General features: G+C 52.2%; 1 protein-coding gene across 3 annotated transcripts; it reads right to left on the bottom strand.

Moving 5' to 3' along the window:
* On the bottom strand, positions 1-11,602 carry LOC120360393 (speedy protein E4-like). 3 transcript variants are annotated; one of them, XM_074390401.1, is made up of 8 exons: positions 11,494-11,602; positions 10,327-10,557; positions 6,319-6,333; positions 5,560-5,775; positions 4,041-4,099; positions 2,721-2,806; positions 182-353; positions 1-60 (listed from the first exon to the last, which is right to left on the bottom strand). In XM_074390401.1, exons 1-8 carry the CDS (start codon positions 11,600-11,602, stop codon positions 1-3), a joined length of 948 nt encoding a protein of 315 aa, XP_074246502.1. The 3 variants fall into 3 exon arrangements, with proteins under 3 accessions (XP_074246502.1, XP_074246504.1, XP_074246503.1); XM_074390403.1 differs by lacking the exon at positions 6,319-6,333 and adding an exon at positions 9,533-9,542 and having other exon boundaries at positions 5,560-5,707; positions 10,497-10,557; XM_074390402.1 differs by lacking the exons at positions 5,560-5,775; positions 6,319-6,333.
* Between the last annotated feature and the right edge of the window lie 6,742 nt (positions 11,603-18,344).

Here is an 18,344-nt window from a genome sequence, read left to right as displayed (position 1 = left end):
CTAGGAAAGGAGGGCACGATTTCGTGCCCACACCCAGTGCTCTGGGTCATAAGCCTGGATCTGCAAAACCAAATGCCCCTTGAGAAGACGGGGACTCCCCAGGATACCCCTCCGTCCCCTCATCCAGCCTCCAACCACCTGATTCCTTCCCACCTCCTCCACCTCCCCACACCCCACCCACCTCCTCCAGCTCTTCCGGGGAAACCCAAGCCCTGCAGTGCATGGAACAGAAGAACTGGAAGCGAAGCTTCTGGAACAAGGGTCGCTGGAAGCGGTTGTTCTTCCCATACAGGAAGTAGAAGATGGCTTGTTTGGGGTCCTCGTCGTCCTCCTCCATGTCATTGGCCAGGTAACTGGGGGCAGAAATCAGGCTGCTGCTCAGGGGCACCACCAGGAGAGACCTCCGGCTGAGGTCAGCTTCCCAGAGAGGAGGGCGGGGGACTGTCCTCAGCTCAGGACTGGCACCCACCCTGCAGAGAGCCATGCCTTCCTCAGGAGGGCCCTGCTGGACAGAGGCCTGCTGAAGGGTGCCCCTCACACCTTCAGGATGGAGACCAAAAGCCATCTGGTGGCTGAGAGTGGTGGCTCAGGCCTGGAATCCCAGCACTTCGGGAGGCTGAAGTGGGTGGATGACTTGAGGCTAGGAGTTTGAGACCAACCTGTTCAACATGGCGAAACCCCATCTCTACTAAAAATACAAAAAACCCCTGGTGTGGTGGCACACACCTTAGTCCTAGCTACTCCAGAGGCTGAGGCACAAGAATTACATGAACCCAGGAGACTGAGGTTGTAATGAGGTCCGCTGCATCTAGCCTGGCAAACAGAGCAATACACTGTCTCAAAACAAATAAATAAATAGGATGGGCACAGTGGCTAACGCCTGTAATCCCAGCAATTTGGGAGGCCAAGGCGGGTGGATCACCAGGTCAGACGATTGAGGCAATCCTGGTTAACACAGTGAAACATGGTCTCTACTAAAAATACAAAACATTCGCAGGGTCTGGTGGCATGGGCCTGTAGTCCCAGCTACTCAGAAAGTGGAGGCGGGAGAATCGCTTGAATCAGGGAGGCAGAAGTTGCAGTGAGCCGAGTTGATGCCATTGCACTCCAGCCTGGTTGACAGAGCGAGGCTCCATCTAAAAAAAAAATTAAAAATATAAATAAAATTTAATAAATATGTAAGTAATTGTCCAGGTGTGATAGCACAGCCCTATAGTGTGAGCTAATCAGGAGGCTGAGGTGGGAGGATCACTTGAGCCCAAGAGATGGAGGCTGCAGTGAGCTATGATCTCACCACTGCACTCCAGCTTGGGAGACAGAGTGAGTCTCTGTCACAAAAAAAAATAAAATAAATAGAATACATTGATATTTTTCCAAGATCCTGCCTTCTACAGGCATCTAGTCTAATGGGACTGGGAGAAACCAGGGAGGATGACCTCATCCCAATGTCACATTATTATAGGATGTCACTGGCCAGCTGTGGGCGTGCAGAGGTGGGAAGATGAGAGAAGGCATCACAGAGCCTGTGGGGTAAACTGACGGCAAGGAATGGGTGCTTCCCTTCAGAACCACATGCGTGCAGGACCCCAGACAGAAAACACAGACGCAAAGTCGGGTGATGGGCATTTAGAACGAGCGGTGAAACCAAGCCAGGAAACACCAGGATGGCAAGCTGGTTTGGCTGCCGAGAGATGGTAGAGACGGTGGAATTGGCACTGTGGACCTGGCCTCGATTTCAAGTGACATCAGCTAAGGAAGCTGTTCAGGTGGGCAGTCGGGGGTGGGACCTGTGCTTTGGAGAGATGTTCAGTCTGCACTAGGAAGCCCCCTGGCTTGGGGAGAGGCTCCAGGAGGCCCCAGCACGGAGCATTTGGCAGTGGATTGGAGTGAAGCGAGGGGGCCTGAACTGTGGCCTCTGTCATGGAAACCCGGAGGAGGACGATGACCGTTGCATTTGGGGTTGATGTGGGAAGGAGAGAGACAGAAGAACCAGAAGTGGCTGTGGCTGGGGAGGCGTCATGTCTGTTCCTTTTCCTCTCCCCTTAGGAGGGGTGGATGGTTCCTTTGGTTTTATTCTCTTATTTTTATACTGGCGTTTGAGTTTGGTTTTGCTTTTTCATGTGAGGGTGGAGTTCAGTGGCTTAATTAATCATAGCTCACTGCAACCTCTGCCTCCTTGGTTCCAGAGGATCTCCTGCCTCAGCCTCCTAAGTAGCTGGGATTACAGGTTCACACCAGCAGGCCCAGCTAATTTTCTTTTCTTTTCTTTTCTTTTTTTTTTTTTGAGACATAGTCTTGCTCTGTTACCCAGGCAGGAGTGCAATGGCGTAATCTTGGCTCATTGCAACCTTTGCCTCCTAGGCTCAAGCAATTCTCCTGCCTCAGCCTCCTGAGTAGCTGAGATTACAGGCACATGCCACCACACTTGGCAAATGTTTGTATTTTTTGTATAAGCGAGGCTGGTCTCGAACTCCTGACTTTGGGTGATCTGCCTGTCTTGGCCTCCCAAAGTGCTGGAATTACAGGTGTGAGCTACCGCACCTGGCCTGAGTTTGTTTTTAGAAGGAACATCTAAGAACGCCATTGTATAATCTTGTCTTGTTGATACACAGAGTAAAGAGGACAAATAGGTGAAAGAATAAATGAGAGGCTGGAATCCGATTTTCCCTGCTGTCCCAGGGTGTTGGATATTGACGGACAGGAGGGAGCAAAGCACTCACAGAGCCAGGAAGAAGTGAATGCGTTGGTACTGCCAGGAGAAGAGGCCGGCGCGGCTAAAATACGCTATGACCATGGCCAGCAGGTACTGATGGAGAGAAAGGAACACGGAGAGGGAGAGGTCACATCTTGGAAGAGGAAGATCGTGCAGATGGGGGAATGGGAGCAGAGGAGGGGTTGCCCATCAGAGAAGGGACCTCGGCGTTGGGGTGACTGTGCTCGCTGGGAAATGGTGAGGTGGAGGGTATTAGAAGGTCGGATGCAAATCTGAGAAGCTGGAGGAAGGGATGTCGGTGATGCTCCCAGGATGCTGAGCTCCCATGGGACCTTTGCAGGGAGTGTGTCTAGGTTGGCTGACGTCAGGAGGGTCTTGTGTGTGCCAGGCAGAGAACTGTCCCAAGGAGCCGAGAGTAGAGGGGCCAGGAGCTTCAGGGCTGCGGCCAGACCGCGGCCCAGGGCTCAGATCCCTAAGGACCCCTAGGAGAGGCAGGGGCCGCTCACTCACTCTGCAAGAAACCAGCAGAGTCCCGAGGGAGATGCTGACAAATCATAAAAAGACCAAGAATAGCTGAGAGTGGCGGCTCCAGCCTGTGAGAGGCGGAGACAGGAGGATCACGTGAACCCAGATCGGAGAACAGCCTGGGCAACACAGCGAGACCCTCTTCCTCCAAAAATTACAGAAATCAGTCGAGCGTGGTGGCATGTGCCTGCAGTTCTAGCTACTCAGGAGGCTGAGGCAGGAGAATTGCTTGAACCCAGGAATTGGGTTCTGTAATAAAATACAGGCCACTGTATTTTATCCTAGGAAGCAGAGCTAGACTCTGTCAAAACAAACAAACAAACAAACAAAAAACCAACAACCAAAAAATCCTGGGCTGGCGCCAACACTCAAGACAGTGGGAGCTGGCTGGGCACAGTGGCTCATGACTGTAGTAACAGTGCTTTGGGAGGCCAAGGCGGATTGATCACGTGTGGTCAGGTGTTCAAGACCAGTGTGGCCAACATGGCAAAACCCTGCCTCTACAAAAAACACAAAAATTAGCCAGGCATGGTGGTGCACGCCTGCGATCCCAGCTACTTGGGAGGCTAAGGCAGGAGAATCGCTTGAACCCTGGAGGGGGAGGCTGCATTGAGCTGAGATTGGGACGCTGCCCTGAGCCTGGGCAACAGAGCAAAACTCTGTCTTAGAATAAAATAAGACTGTGGAGCGTCAGGTGGGAGCTGGTGGAGGGAGCGGGGACGGGAACTGCGGGTGGGGAAGCTGTGCCCCCCCCAGGCTGTGTGTTGGAGCAGGAACACAGTTCCCTGGAGAACGACCTTACCTTGTCAGATACCCTCAGATCTTTGTCCCAGGCCAGGAATCTTTTCACGACAGGATCCTCTGTGATTAGAGAGCAGATGTTAGTGTGAGAAGCGGAACAGTTTCCATGGGAGAAACGGGGCAGCCAGGAGAACTGTGCCTCCCTGGGGAAAGTCTCAGGATGGTGGCTGCGGGTGAGGTGGATGGGAGAGGAGAGAATGACTTTGACTGGGCAAGGGAGGGAGGCTCCCGCTCTGAGACTGCCCTGAGAAGAGGCTGAAGGAGGCCCTGGGTGTGAGAATCTAGCGGCTGGAGAGCTGGGAAGAAGCAGGATGCCCTCCCCACAGACACGCAGGGACCACTGCAGCGTCATAAAGTGATGCCCATCGGTTCCTGAGACATTCACATCAGGGTGTGACCATGGCCTTGGTGTCCCCCTCTAGGGATGGAGATACTTAGGTTCAGAAAAGTCAGCAAGAGATACTACATTTCTGAGGGCACAACTGAAACTGCTTTTTTGTTTTTTGATTTTGTTTTTCTTTATTCTTTTATTTATTTCTTTATTTGATACAGTGTCTCGCACTGTTGCTAAGATGGAGTTCAGTGGTGCAATCTCGGCTCACTGCAACCTCACCCTCCCGGGTTCAACCGATTCTCCTGTCTCAGCCTCCTGGATAGCTGGGATTACAGGCATGTGCCACCACACCAGGCTGAGTTTTGTATTTTTAGTAGAGACGGGGTTTCACTATGTTGGTCAGGCTGAACTCCTGACCTCCTCAAACTCCTGACCTCAATAGATCCACCTGCCTTGGCCTCCCAAAATGCTGGCATCACAGACATGAACTACTGCCCCTGGACTTGGTTTTCCTTCTTTGACAGGGTTTTGTTCTGTCACCCAGGCTAGAGTGCAGTGGTGCAGTCATAGCTCACTGCAGCCTCAAAGCCCTGAGTTCAAGCGGTCCTCCTGCCTCAACCTTTCAACCTCCTGGGATCTCAGGCATGAGCCTGGCCTGAAACCAAGCTTTCTCACCCCAATCGCAGACTTTGATCAAGTCTAGCTGAATCGTCTATGGCCTCCTAAGTCCCTCCTGAGCGATCACTTCTGAGTCCTCCTGCATGGAGAGCTCACCCACTGGGGAAGCATGTATTTCCCATGGGAAAAGTACGGTTATGGGAAGTTTCCTCTCTTTTTTTTTTTTTTGAGACGGAGTTTCGCTCTTGTTACCCAGGCTGGAGTGCAACGGCGCGATCTCGGCTCACCGCAACCTCCGCCTCCTGGGCTCAGGCAATTCTCCTGCCTCAGCCTCCTGAGTAGCTGGGATTACAGGCACGCGCCACCATGCCCAGCTAATTTTTTGTGTTTTTAGTAGAGACGGGGTTTCACCATGTTGACCAGGATGGTCTCGATCTCTTGACCTCGTGATCCACCCGCCTCGGCCTCCCAAAGTGCTGGGATTACAGGCGTGAGCCACCGCGCCCTGCCGGAAGTTTCCCCTTTTTTAAGAATAGGATTGGAGGTGCTCTCTGGGGTGTCCTCCTACCAAGCAGCCTGTTGAAGGCCTGGTGGTGCTCAGGGAGCACGGATGACACTCGCCGTCGCTTCAGTTTCATCTTGAGCCCCTGAAGCGTCTCCAGCACCCAGGTCTCCTCAGGCTCAGGGGCGCGCTCCTTCTCTGGCTCCTCCTCGGTCTCCTCCTCAGATTCATCCGACCACTCCCTCTTCCTTTTCCGGCAAAGGAACCAAGGCGAACTGGGACCTTCCCAAGGAGATGAGTAAAGAAGGCAGGCCACCGTGTAATGCTTCTGCAATTGATCACCTTAGACCCTGACCCGAAACCCCAAAGCACTCTCCACCCTCCCCAGCCCCGCAGACGGTTGGCTTCTCCCTTGCTGAACCCCATGTGCCTCTCCGCCTCCTCCCCGTTCTTCCACCTGTCTGTCCTCAGAACGCCTCCTCACTTCCTTCCCTGGTCCCTGGCTCTCTGAGCCCCTCTTTTTTTATTTTGAGACTGTCTTGCTTTGCCACCCAGGCTGGATTGCCGATTGTTGTGGTGCAATCTCGGCTCGCTGCAACCTCCGTCTTCTGGGTTCTAGTGATTCTCCTGCCTCAGCCTCCCAAGAAGCTGGGATTACAGGTGCCCACCATACACCCGGCTCATTTTTGTACTTTTAGCAAAGACGGGGTTTTACCATGTTGGCCAGGCTGGTCTCAAGTGATCCTCCTGCCTTGGCCTCCCACAGTCCTGGGGTTACAGGTATGAGCCACTGCACCCGGCCTGAGTCCCTCCTTTCTTCCCCACACACTCCCTCAGGTGCTCCTTCCTGACTTCTGGGTCTTTCTTTCTCTCTTTCTTCCTTTCTTCTTCTTTTCTTTCTTTCTTTCTTTTCTTTTTTTTTTTTTGAGACAGGGTCCCACTCTCTCACCCAGACGGGAATGCAGAGACGCATTCTCAGTTCACCGTAACCCCCGCTTCCCAGGCTCAATAATTCTCCTGCCTCAGGCTTCCAAGTAGCTAGGATTACGGGCATGCACCACTACTGCCTGGGCAATTTTTGTTATTTTAGTAGAGGGAGGGTTTCGCCAGTTTGGCAGTCTCATCTCGAACTCTTGACCTCAGGTGATCCAACTGCCTTGAACTCCCAAAATGCTGGGATTACAGGCATAAGCCACCGTGCCTGGCCCCCTCTCTTCTTGGTCAGTCCTCTCCCATCTCTCCTTCCTCCAGTCCCCTCGCCTGATGGTCCCAGCACTTCGTTGCCCACCACCTCCAGGAGGAGCACCCCGAGGTGCCAGGCTGCGGGCTCCACTCCTTAACCTGGGGCTGAGGTGGACAGCCAGCCGAGATCTCTCCCGAACTCTGTTCCCTCCCACGAAACCTGGTCCCTGTTCTGTCCAAAGCCTTCATCCAGACTCTACTGGGACCCAGAGGAGTACGTTCTCTAGTCTCAAGGCTGGGGAGAAGTTGGGCGTGGAGAACAGCTCTGAGAAGATGCTGTTGTCCACCTGAGCTCCCAAGTGCCCACGGAGTTCCGTCCTTCCAATCAGGAAGGTTGGAATTGCAGATGTCTTTGGTCGTTCCAACCTGGGAAACAGTTTGAAGAGAAACATAGAGGTGAGGCACGGTGGCTCACACCTGTCATCCCAGCACTTTGGGAAGCCGAGGCAGGCAGATCATGAGGTCAGGAGTTGGAGACCATCCTGGCTAACACGGTGAAACCTCATCTCTACTAAAAATACAAAAATTTAGCCAGGCGTGGTGGTGCTGGCCTGTAATCCAAGCCATTCGAGAGACTGAGGCAGGAGAATCACTTCAACCTGGCAGGCAGAGGTTGCAGTGAGCCGAGATTGCGCCATTGCACTCCAGCCTGGGCGATAGGGCAGTCACCTTCTCAAATGAATGAATGAATGAATAAATAAATGAGAAAAGTCAGCAAGGGACATTAAGTTTCAGACAGGACAGCTAAACCGCTTTCTTTGTTTTTTTTTTTTTACTTTGTTTTTCTTTCTTTCATTGTTACTGATTTTTTGGAGACAGACCCTCACACTGCCGCTCAGGGTAGAATGCAGTGGTGCGATCTTGGCTCACTTGCAACCTCTGCCTCCTGAGCTCAAGTGATTCTCTTGTCTCAGCCTCCTGAGTAGCTGGGATCACAGGCGTGCACCACCATGCCCATTTAATTTTGTATTTTCAGCAGAGACGGGGTTTCACCGTGGTAGTCAGTCTGGTCTCGAACTCCTGACCTCGGATAATCTACCCACCTTGGCCTCCCAAAGTGCTGGGATTAAAGACATGAGCTTCTGCACCCGGCCTTGGGTTTTCTTCTGAGACAGGGTTTTGCTCTGTCACCCAGGCTGGAGTGCAGTGGTGCCGTCATGGCTCACTGCAGCCTCAAAGTCCTGAGTTCAAGTGATGTTCTTGCCTCAGCCTCCCAATGTGCTGGGACCTGAAGCATGAGCCACCACGCCTGGCCTGAAAGCAAGCTTTCTTATCCCTGTCACTGACCTTGATCAAGTCTAGTCAAATCGTCTGTGGCCTCCCAAGTGTCCCTCAGGAGTGACGCTTTGGATCGTCTGAGTCCTCCCACGTGGAGAGCTAACCCACGGGGGGCATTTCCCATTGGGAAAGCATGGTTATGGGAAGTTAATTCTTTTTTAAAAGAACAGGATTAAAGGTGCTTTCTGGGGTGTCCTCCTACCAAGCCGCGTGTTGAAGGCCTCGTAGTTCGTAGGGAGCACGGGTGACACTCGCCATCGCTTTAACTTCATCTTGAGCCCACACAGGGTGTCCAGCACCCAGGTCTCCTCAGGCTCAGGGGCGCGCTCCTTCTCTGTCTCCTCCTCCAGCTCCTCAGATTCATCCGACCAGTCCCTCTTCCTTTTCCGGCAAAGGAACCAAGGCGAACTGGGACCTTCCCAAGGAGATGAGTAAAGTAAGCAGGACACCGTGTAATGCTTCTGCAATTGATCACCTTAGACCATGACCCCAAACCCCAATCCACTCTCCATCCTCCCCAGCCCCGCAGACTGTTGGCTTCTCCAAGCTATCTTTCCATCTTTCTCCCTTGCTGAACCCCATGTGCCTCTCCTTCTCCTCCCCATTCTTCCATCTGTCTGTCCTCAGAATGCTTCATTTCCTTTCCTAGTCCCTGGATCTCTGACTCCCTCCTTTTTTTTTTTTTTTTTTTTTTTCTGTTTTTTGGGACTAAGTCTTTCTCTGTTGCTCAGGCTGGAGTGTAGTGTTGCCATCTCGGCTCGCTGCAACCTCCGTCTCCCAGGTTCCAGTGATTCTGCTGCCTCAGCCCCCCAGGTATCTGGGATTACAGGTGCCCACCACAATTCCCAGCTCATTTTTGTATTTCTTGTAGAGACAGGATTTTACCATGTTGGCCAGGTTGGTCTCAAACTCAGTCTCGTGTGATCCACCCGCCTTGGCCTCCCAAAGTGCTGGGATGACAGGTGTGAGCCACTGCGCCCGGCCCCCTTCCTTCTTCTTAGTCAGCCCTCTCCCATCTCTTCTTCCTCCAGTCCCCTCACCTGGTGGTCCTGGCACTTCATCATCCACCACCTCCAGAAGGGAGTACCCCAAGGTGCTAAGCTGGGGGCTTCTCTCTTCAACCTGGGGCTGTGGTTGACGTCTAGCCATGATCTCGCCCAAACTCTGTTCCCTCCCACGGAACCTAGTCCCTGTTCTGTCCAAAGCCTTCTTCCAGAGTTAACTAGGACCCAGAAGAGTGCCTTCAGTATTCTCAAAGCTGGGGGGAATTCGGGAGTGGAGAACAGCTCTGAGAAGATGCTGTCATCCACCTGAGCTCCTAAGCACCAACACAGTTCAGTTCAGTCAGGAAGACTGAAATCTCCAATGTCACTGTTTATTCCCACCTGGCAGCCAGTTTGAAGAAAAACGTAAGTGGTGGGCACCGGGGCTCACGCCTGTAATCCCAACACTTTGGGGAGCGGAGAGAGCAGATCATGAGGTCAGGAGTTCAAGGCCATCCTGGTTACCACAGTGAAACCTCGTCTCTACTAAAATATAAAAAATTAGCCAGTGTGGTGTGACCCTGAGCTATAATCTCAGCTACTCCGGACGCTGAGACAGGGTAATTGCTTACATCCAGAAGCTGGAGGTTGTAGTGGGCCAAGATCACGCCATTGCACTCCAGCCTGGGTGACAGGGCAAGACTGTCTCTAAAAAGCAAATGAAGTCAGCAAGAGACATTAAGTTTCAGAGGGTACAGCTGAAACTGCTTTCTGTGTTTTTTTTTATTTTGTTTTTATTTTATTTTTATTTTTATTTGTTTTTTGGAGACGTAGTCTCACTTTGTCACCCAGGCTGGAATGCAGTGGTGCCATCTCGGCTCACTTGCAACCTCTGCCTCCTTGGCTCAAGTGATTCTCCTGCCTCAGCCTCCTGAGTAGCTGAGATTGCAGGCTTGTGCCACCACACCCATCTAATTGTTTATGTTGAGTAGAGACAGGGTTTCACCATGTTGGTCAGGCTGGTCTCCAGCTCCTGACCTCAGGTGATCTACCCACCTTGGCCTCCCAATGTGCTGGGATCTCAGGCATGAGCCGCTGCGCCTGGCCGAAACCAAGTTTTCATCCCAATCACAGACCCTTATCAAGTCTAGCTGAGTCCTCTATGGCCTCCTAAGCATGCCTCATAAGTGATGCTTAGGAATGTCGAGTCCTCCTGCATGGAAAGCTCACCCACTGCAGGCCATATTTTTCCCATGTGAAAAGTATGGTTATGGGAAGCTTCTTTTTGAAAAGAACAGGATTGGAGGTGCTCCCTGGGGTGTCCTCCTACCAAGCAGCGTGTTGAAGGCCTTGCAGTGCTCAGGGAGCACGGGTGACACTCGCCGTCGCTTTAGCTTCATCTTGAGCCCACACAGGGTGTCTATCACCCAGGTCTCCTCAGGCTCAGGGGCGCGCTCCTTCTCTGTCTCCTCCTTGGGCGGCTCCTCGGATTGGTCCGACCACTCCCTCTTTCTGTTCCAGCAAAGGAACCTACTCGGGGTGCCGGGATCTACCCAAGGGACTGAGTAAAGAAAGCAGGCCACCGTGTAATTAATGCTTCTGCAACTGATCACCTTAGACCCGGACCCCAAACCCCAATCCACTCTCCACCCTCCCCAGCCCCGCAGACTGTTGGTTTCTCCCTTGCTGAACCCCATGTGCCTCTCCTTCTCCCCGTTCTTCCATCTGTCTGTCCTCAGAACACTTCATTTCCTTCCCTGTTCCCTGGCTCTCTGAGTCCCTCTTTTTTTTTTTTTTTTTTTTTTTTTTTTTTTAAGACAGTCTTGCTTTGTCACTGAAGCTGGAGTGTAGTGGTGCCATCTCAGCTCACTGCAACCTTCATCTCCTGGGTTCCAGTGATTCTCCTGCCTCCCAAGTAGCTGGGCTTACAGGTGCCCACCATAACACCTAGATCATTTTTGTACTTTTTGTGGAGACGGGGTTTCAATATGTTGGTCAGGCTGTCTCAAACTCCTGTTTTTAAGTGATCCGCCTGCCTTAGCCCCCAGCGTACTGGGATTACAGGTGTGAGCCACTGCACCCGGCCTGAGTCCCTCCTTTCTTCCCACACACCCTCCTCAGGAGCTTCTTCCTGACTTGCGGGCCCTTCCTTTTTTTTGAAACAGGGTCTCAGTCTTTCACTCAGACTGGAGTGCATTGGTGTGATCTCGGCTCCCTGCAACCTCAGCCTCCCAGGCTCAAGCGATGCTCATACCTCAGCCTCCGAAGGAGCTGGGATTACAGGCACGCACCACTACCTCCCAGCTAATGTTTGTATTTTAGTAGAGACAAGGTTTCACCATATTGGCCAGGCTTGTCTCTGACTCCTGACCTCAGGTGATCCATCCAACCTCATCCTCCTATAATGCTGGTATTACAGGTGTGCGCCACTGTGCCCGGCCCCCTTCCTTCTTCTTAGTCAATCCCCTCCCATCTCTTCTGCCTCCAGTCCCCTCACCTGATGGTCCTGGCACTTCAACATCCATCACCTCCAGGAGGGAGCACCCCGAGGTGCTAGGCTGGAGGCTCCTCTCCTCAAGCTGGGGCTGCGGTTGACACCTGGCCATGATGTCTCCCAAACTCTGTTCCCTCCCACGGAACCTGGTGCCTGTTCTGTCCAAAGCCTTCTTCCACACTCTATTAGGACCAGTAAAAGTGTGTTCTCTAGTCTCAAGGCTGGGGAGAAGTCGGGAGTGGAGAACAGCTCTGAGAAGATGCTGTTGTGTACCTGGGTTTCCAAGCGCCCACGGAGTGTGGTCCAATCAGGAAGGTTGGAATCTCTGATGTCATCGGTCATTCCAACCTGGCTACCAGTTTGAAGAAAAACACATGTAACTGCCAGGCTGGTCTCTTGTCCTGGAGATCCAGGGTCAATAGTGTCTGGATCTCCTGGAGTCAGTGGTGTCCTGGGGTCAGTGGTGTCTCCTGCCACTGTCCCAACCTCAGACCATTGTCCAAAAGCATCTTCACGGTCTCCGCATCCCTCTCTTCCCTGTCCCAACTCACGCCTGTAATCCCAGCACTCCGGGAGACTGAGGCAGGCGGATCACGAGACCATCCAGGCCAAGATGATGAAACCCTGTCTCTACTAAAAATACAAAAATTAGCTGGGCATGGTGGTGTGCGCCTGTGGTCACAGCTACTTCGTCGGCTGTGGCAGGAGAATCACTTGAACCCGTGAGGCAGAGGTTGCAGTGAGCTGAGATCCTGCCACCACTGCACTCCAGTCTAGTGACAGAGTGAGACTCTGTCTCAAAAACAAACAAACAAACAAGCAAGGTTGTGTTAAAGATGTGGAGGACCTTCGTGACCTAACCAAGGATAAAGAAGCTTAGCAGCCTTCCGCCTGGCAGCACCAGCCTGAAATCCCAGCACTTGGAGGCCGAGGTGGGTGGATCACCTGAGGTCAGGAATTCGAGACCATCCTGGCAACATGGTGAAACTGTGTCTCTAGTAAAAATAGAGAAAATTAGCTTGGTGTGGTGGTGGGAGCCTGTAATCCCAGCTACTCGGGAGGCTGAGGGAGGAGAATCACTTGAACCTGGGAAGCAGAGGTTGTGGTGGGTCGAGATCGTGCCACCATTGCACTCCAGCCTTTGGCGGCAAGAGCAAAACTCCATCTCAAAAAAAAAAAGAAGAAATAAAAGTTTGGCAACTTCCTCGGACTCCCACCAAAAGCCAGATTCCCGCCAACACCCAGATGTCTGTGGTGACCTGTCGCCTCCTGACCTCAGCCCTCTCCTTGTTCCCCTTTCCCCAATATCAAAGGAAGCTTGAGATTCACGCCTTTTTTAAAAGTTTATTTTTATTTTTTTCTGGCTGTCACTCAGGCTAGCGTACAGTGGTGTGATCAAACGTCACTGCAACTTCTGCCTCCCAGACTCAAGTGATCCTCCTGCCTAAGCCTCCCGAGTAGCTGGGACCACAGGTGCACGCCACCCTATGCCCGGCTAGGTTTTGTTTTGTTTTGTTTTTGGTAGAGGCAGGGTTTCCCCATGTCGCCCAGGCTGGTCTCAGACTAATGGGCTCACATGATCCTCCCAGTTTGGCCTCCCAAAATGGTGGGATTACAGGCCTCCACACCTGGCCTCTATATCCATGCCTGTTTTTTGTTTGTTTGTTTGTTTGTTTGTTTGTTTGTTTGTTTTTGGTTTGTTTTGAGACGAAGTCTTGCTCTTTTTACCCAGGCTGGAGTACAGTGGCGCAGTGGCATGATCTCCACTCACTGCAACTTCCTCATCCCTGGTTCAAGCGATTCTCCTGCCTCGGCCTCCCAGGTAGCTGGGATTACAGGCGTGCGCCACCGTGTGTGGCTAATTTTTGTATCTCTAGTAGAGACACGGTGTCCCCATGTTGGCCAGGCTGCTCTCGAACTCTTAATCTCATGATCTGCCTGCCTGAGATTCATGCCTTTTAAGATGGTTATGTAGGACATCCACCTGTCATGTTCTTGGTTTGCTGGCTCTCCAAAATGAAATCACTTTTCTTTCCCTAGATTTCTTGGCTGCAGTGTAGTGAGCAGAATGATTTGGACTCGGTTCCACTCTGGCCCCACAGTACCCAGCATCCCTGCAGCAATGTGCTGAGATTCCGGGCAGGGAGGAAAGAGAATGCCCTTTTGACTCCAGGAGGCACCAGGGTGGGGTCAGGTGTTTCCCACACCATCCAGGTGGCAGTGACAGGTGCTGAGTCTGGAGAGGGGAACAGCAGTCTTTACCTAACCATGACCTAGAATCTGAGTCTCTAAGGACAGACAAGAAAATGACATCAGAGAGAGGTTACCTAACTTGTCAGACACACAGACATTCCTTGTGAATGTATCCATGGAAATCTGTGCTTATCCCCAGGGAAAATGTACTACTGGATTATATGGGGTTTAATTTTTACCTATCTTTAAGAGGACGTACCTTTCAGGTGTGTTTGTTCATAGTATTTTACATTGTCATTTTCTTTTAAAAATCCTTTTGGGCTCGTAAGAATGGCATAATGGATCTGTTATTCATATATTCTTTGAGAGTGCATTTTTACGGTAAAATATATTGTGCTCATTATCCCATCCGCTTTATTTGTTTATTCATTTAGAGGCAGAGTCTCCAAATACATAATAATTCAGGTCTCCATCGCATCACTCGAATCCACTGGCCAAATGCTCCCTGCTGGGGTCTCGTGGAGCCTCTCCCCAAACCGGGGGGCTTCCTAGTGCAGCCGGAACATCTCTCCAAAGCAGCACAGGTCTGAACCCCCACTGCACGCCTGAACAGCTTCCTTAGCTGATGCCTTTTGAAATCGAGGCCAGGTCCACAGTGCCAATTCCACCCTCTCTACAATCTCTCTGCAGCCAAACCGGCTCGCCATCCTGGTGTTTCCTGGCTTGGTTTCACCGCTCCGTCCAAATGCCCGCCACTCGACTTTGCATCTGTGTTTTCTGTCTGGGGTCCTGCACGCATGTGGTTCTGAAGGGAAGCACCCGTTCCTTGACATCAGTTCACCCCACAGCCTCTGTGATGCCTTCTCTCATCTTCCCACCTCTGCACGCCCACAGCTGGCCAGTGACATCCTATTATAATGTGACATTGGGATTAGGACATCTGCCCTGATTTCTCCCAGTCCCATTAGACTAGATGCCTGTAGAAGGCAGGATTTTGGCAAAATATATTCTATTTCTTTTATTCTGGGGGGACAGAGACTTGCCCTGTTTCCCAAGCTGGAGTGCAGTGGTGAGATCATAGCTCACTGCAGCCTCCATCTCCAAGGCTGGAGTGCAATGGTGCTATCTCACTGCAACCTCCACCTCCCAGGTTCAAGCGATTCTCCTGCCTTAGTAGCTGGGATTACAGGTGTGTGTCACTGCATCTGGCTAATTTTTTTTTTTTTTTTTTTTTTTTTTTTGTATTTTTAGTAGAGACAGGATTTCACCATGTTGGCCAGGATGGTCTTGATCTCTTGACCTCAGGGCATCCACTCACCTCTGCCTTCCAAAGTGTTGAGATTACAGGCGTGAGCCACTGTGCCTGGCCTGGAATATTATATATAGAAACATGTTTATTTAACTGTTACCAACTTCTTGGTTATTGCTATTTGGACTGCATGGATTTCCTTCCTTTGTTTTTCCCTTCCTCTTCTCCCTCCCTCCCTTCCTCCCTCCCTTCTTCCCAAAGTTTAACTTTGTCTTATTTGTCTCTCTCTGTTGCCCAGGCTGGAGTGCTGTGGCACCATCTCAGTTCACTGCACCTCTGCCTCTCATGTTCAAGTGATTCTCGTGCCTCAGCCTCCAGATTAACTGGGACAATAAGCATACACCACAATGCCCAGCTAATTTTTGTATTTGTAGTAGAGACCGGGTTTTCCCATGTTTCCCAAGGTGGTCTCAAACTCATGGGCTCAAGCAATCTGCCTGCCTCAGCCTCCCAAAGTGGTGGAACTACAGATGTGAGCCACAGTGTCTGGCCCTCACTGTATGGATTTTCTAAAAAGAAAAAAAATTAAATTTGTCTTATTTGCCAAAAGGGAAATTGACCTTTTCTCCTCTCCTTTTTAAAGGGTATTTCTGGCCAGGTGCAGTGGTTCACACCTGTAATCCCAGCACTTTGGGAGGCCGAGGTGGGAGGACCACCTGAGGTCAGGAGTTCAAGACCAGCGTGGCCAACATGGTGAAACCCCATCTCTACTAAAAATACAAAAATTAGCTGGGCGTGGTGGCAGGCGCCTGTAATCGCAGCTACTCAGGAGGCTGAGACAGAAGGATTGCTTGAACCCAGGAGGCGGAGGTTGCAGTGAGCCGAGATCACACCATTGCACTCCAGCCTGGGAAACAAGAGTGAAATTTCATTTCAAAAAAAGAAAGAAGAAATAAATTACCCAGAACTCTACTTCCTGAAGAGGTGAGGTACAAGCAGAAGAAGAACATTGCATTTTATCGGAAAATGAAGCACATTTGGAAGACCACGCTTTGGAGTTCAACCTTCTTCATTACATTTAGGGTATTTTATACCACTTGAAACGTTATAGATAATTGATGCATGTTATGTTCTGTCTGGTGGAAATTGGTTGACTAACCCCAACCCCCACCAGAGAAAAGTTAGTTCTCACAGCATTTCTCCATTTACATAATCGTCTCAATATTCCTGATCTGCAAATACGTCTGTTTCTGAGATTCTCTCTCTCTTCTCTCTTTTTTTTTTCTTTTCAAACGGGGTCTCGCTCTATGCCCCATGTTGGAGTTCAGTGATGACATCTTGGCTTAGCAGTTCAAGGAATTCTGCCTCAGCCTCCCAAGTAGCACGATGGCACAGAGCTTGGGACAGATCACATCAGACACGTGGGGCCCATCAGGGCCACCTTTGGCGGTGGGGGAAGTGTAAGAAGGGGCATTCACCCCCAGCCCTGTGTCAACCAGAGCCACCGCACCACACCCTGCCAGCCCAGGGCCACCTCCCACGTGGCTGCAGCCGTGGCGGGAAGGTCACGGTGGCCTAACCAGAAGCGTGGCGTCGTGGAGGCTTCTGGGAGTTGTAGTCCGTGTGTGTGTGTGTGTGTGTGTGTGTGTGTGTGTGTGTGTGTGTGTGTGGAGCGGGGCGGGGGCGTGGTCCCTTGCACAGAGTTTTTGAGGTGTGGGACTGCGATGTGGGCATTTCCGGACTCCGGGCTGTTCCCACGGCGACGGGCGCCTCGGACACGTGGGGGTGGGGCGGCGCCCTGGCTCCAGAGCTGTGCCGAGCACGAGCGTGGCTGGCACCCACTTGCTTCAGAACCGGCGCTGCACTGGGGTCCTGGAGTGGCTCCTCCCGACGTCCCCGCGGGGTGTCGGGTGCTGCCGAGTTGGGCTGGCGGACTTGGCAGTTAGCGGGTCCCAAGCAGCGGCTGGTCCCTCATCTCACTGCCCCTCTCCGCCCCGTAGCTCTGCCTCCATGGACCCCAGCGTCCCCTGGGAGCTCGCGCAGGGCACCTGCTGCTGGGACCACCCGGACGCAGGTGAGCCGGGGCTTGGTCTCTGCACAGGGGACGCCGCTCTTCCCGAAGAGTGGGTTTGTTCCCGTCCCGTCCCCTGGAGCTTCTCTGCCCATCCAGGCCCCTCAACGCCACTGCACTCCGGAGCCTGGGTCTCTAGGGGGAAGACGGGGTGCTGTTGGGGAAAGTCCCCGTCTCTTGCGGGGGGCGGGCAACCCCTTTATTTCTCTTCAACCTGGCTCATGCAGACCCCCCCATCGCAGCCAGTGGTGGGCACTTAGCTAGGAGGGAAACGAAGGCAGGACGGGGAGTGTTGTTATTTCAGGCGTCTGGGCTCATTCAAAACATCTGCTGAGTGCCAGGCGTCCGATCTTGGGGAGCACAGAGCTGGGGCTCCTCCTTGGCTGCAGTCCTACGGAGGTGTTGGTCACGTTAACAGGTGGCCGAGATCCGGGGGTAGGCCTCCTTGTAGTTACCCCAACTATCAGGATGCATGAACACCCAGGGGAGGGAGGGTCAGTTTCAACCGGGGGAGGGGTGACTTCAGGTCAGACTTAAAGAAAAATAGGATCTTGCATGTGAAAGGGCGAAAGGGCCTTCCGGGACCAGGGAAGAGCTTCCGTAAGGGGAAATGATGAGTGGTACTGAGGACTTGGCACAGGGGAGGCTCCTGGGGCCGTGAGGCTGGGGGCGTGGTGGGGGGCTGACCAGCAGGGTCCAAGGTGGGGTCTCCCTCTTGCTGCAGCCGCAAATGCAGTACTTCAGGGCAGAGGCAGGGTCATATTTGGGTGTTGGCCAGAGTATCCCTGCAGGAAGTAGAGTTCAGAGAACTGGACTGAGGGTGTGAGAAAACTGAGGAGGGAGATGAGAGACGGCAGGTGGGAGGCGGGACGGCGCGAGCGCAGCGTCACAGGCTGGTGGAGGAGGAGGCGGCTGCGCCAGGTCCGTGTAGACCGTCCTTTGCCAGCGCTTGGGGAAGAAGGATGAGCAACACTCACAGTGGTGGGGTGGGATGGTGTTGAAGGACGATGTCCGTCTTGGATGCTTTTTTTGTTTAAGATGAAACTGACTTGAGTTGGGAAAGAATGAAACTGGTAGTATGGTTTTAAATCTTGATAAGGCCAAATGTTTTTATTTTTTTATTTTTATTTTTATTTATTTATTTTTTTTTTGAGACAGAGTTTCGCTCTTGTTACCCAGGCTGGAGTGCAATGGCGCGATCTCGGCTCACCGCAACCTCCGCCTCCTGGGTTCAAACAATTCTCCTGCCTCAGCCTCCTGAGTAGCTGGGATTACAGGCACGCAACACCATGCCCAGCTAATTTTTTGTATTTTTAGTAGAGACGGGGTTTCACCATGTTG

The sequence above is a fragment of the Saimiri boliviensis genome, chromosome 20 (genome assembly GCF_048565385.1).
Source record: "Saimiri boliviensis isolate mSaiBol1 chromosome 20, mSaiBol1.pri, whole genome shotgun sequence".
Classification (NCBI taxonomy): domain Eukaryota; kingdom Metazoa; phylum Chordata; class Mammalia; order Primates; family Cebidae; genus Saimiri; species Saimiri boliviensis.
Note: the sequence above shows the minus strand (reverse complement) of the source record. Positions and strands in the feature narration are given on the sequence as shown.

What these genes read in the sequence shown, in the direction of transcription:
- LOC120360393 (XM_074390401.1), bottom strand. Translation starts at nt 11,602, where the DNA reads ATGGCCAGGTGTCAACCGCAGCCCCAGCTTGAGGAGAGGAGCCTCCAG. An exon ending in ATTCACTTCTTCCTGGCTCT is followed by an intron (nt 354 to 2,720) that starts GTGAGTGCTTTG and finishes TTCTGCCCCCAG; the next exon opens with TTACCTGGCCAATGACATGG. An exon ending in CCCCGGAAGAGCTGGAGGAG is followed by an intron (nt 61 to 181) that starts GTGGGTGGGGTG and finishes TTGGTTTTGCAG; the next exon opens with ATCCAGGCTTATGACCCAGA.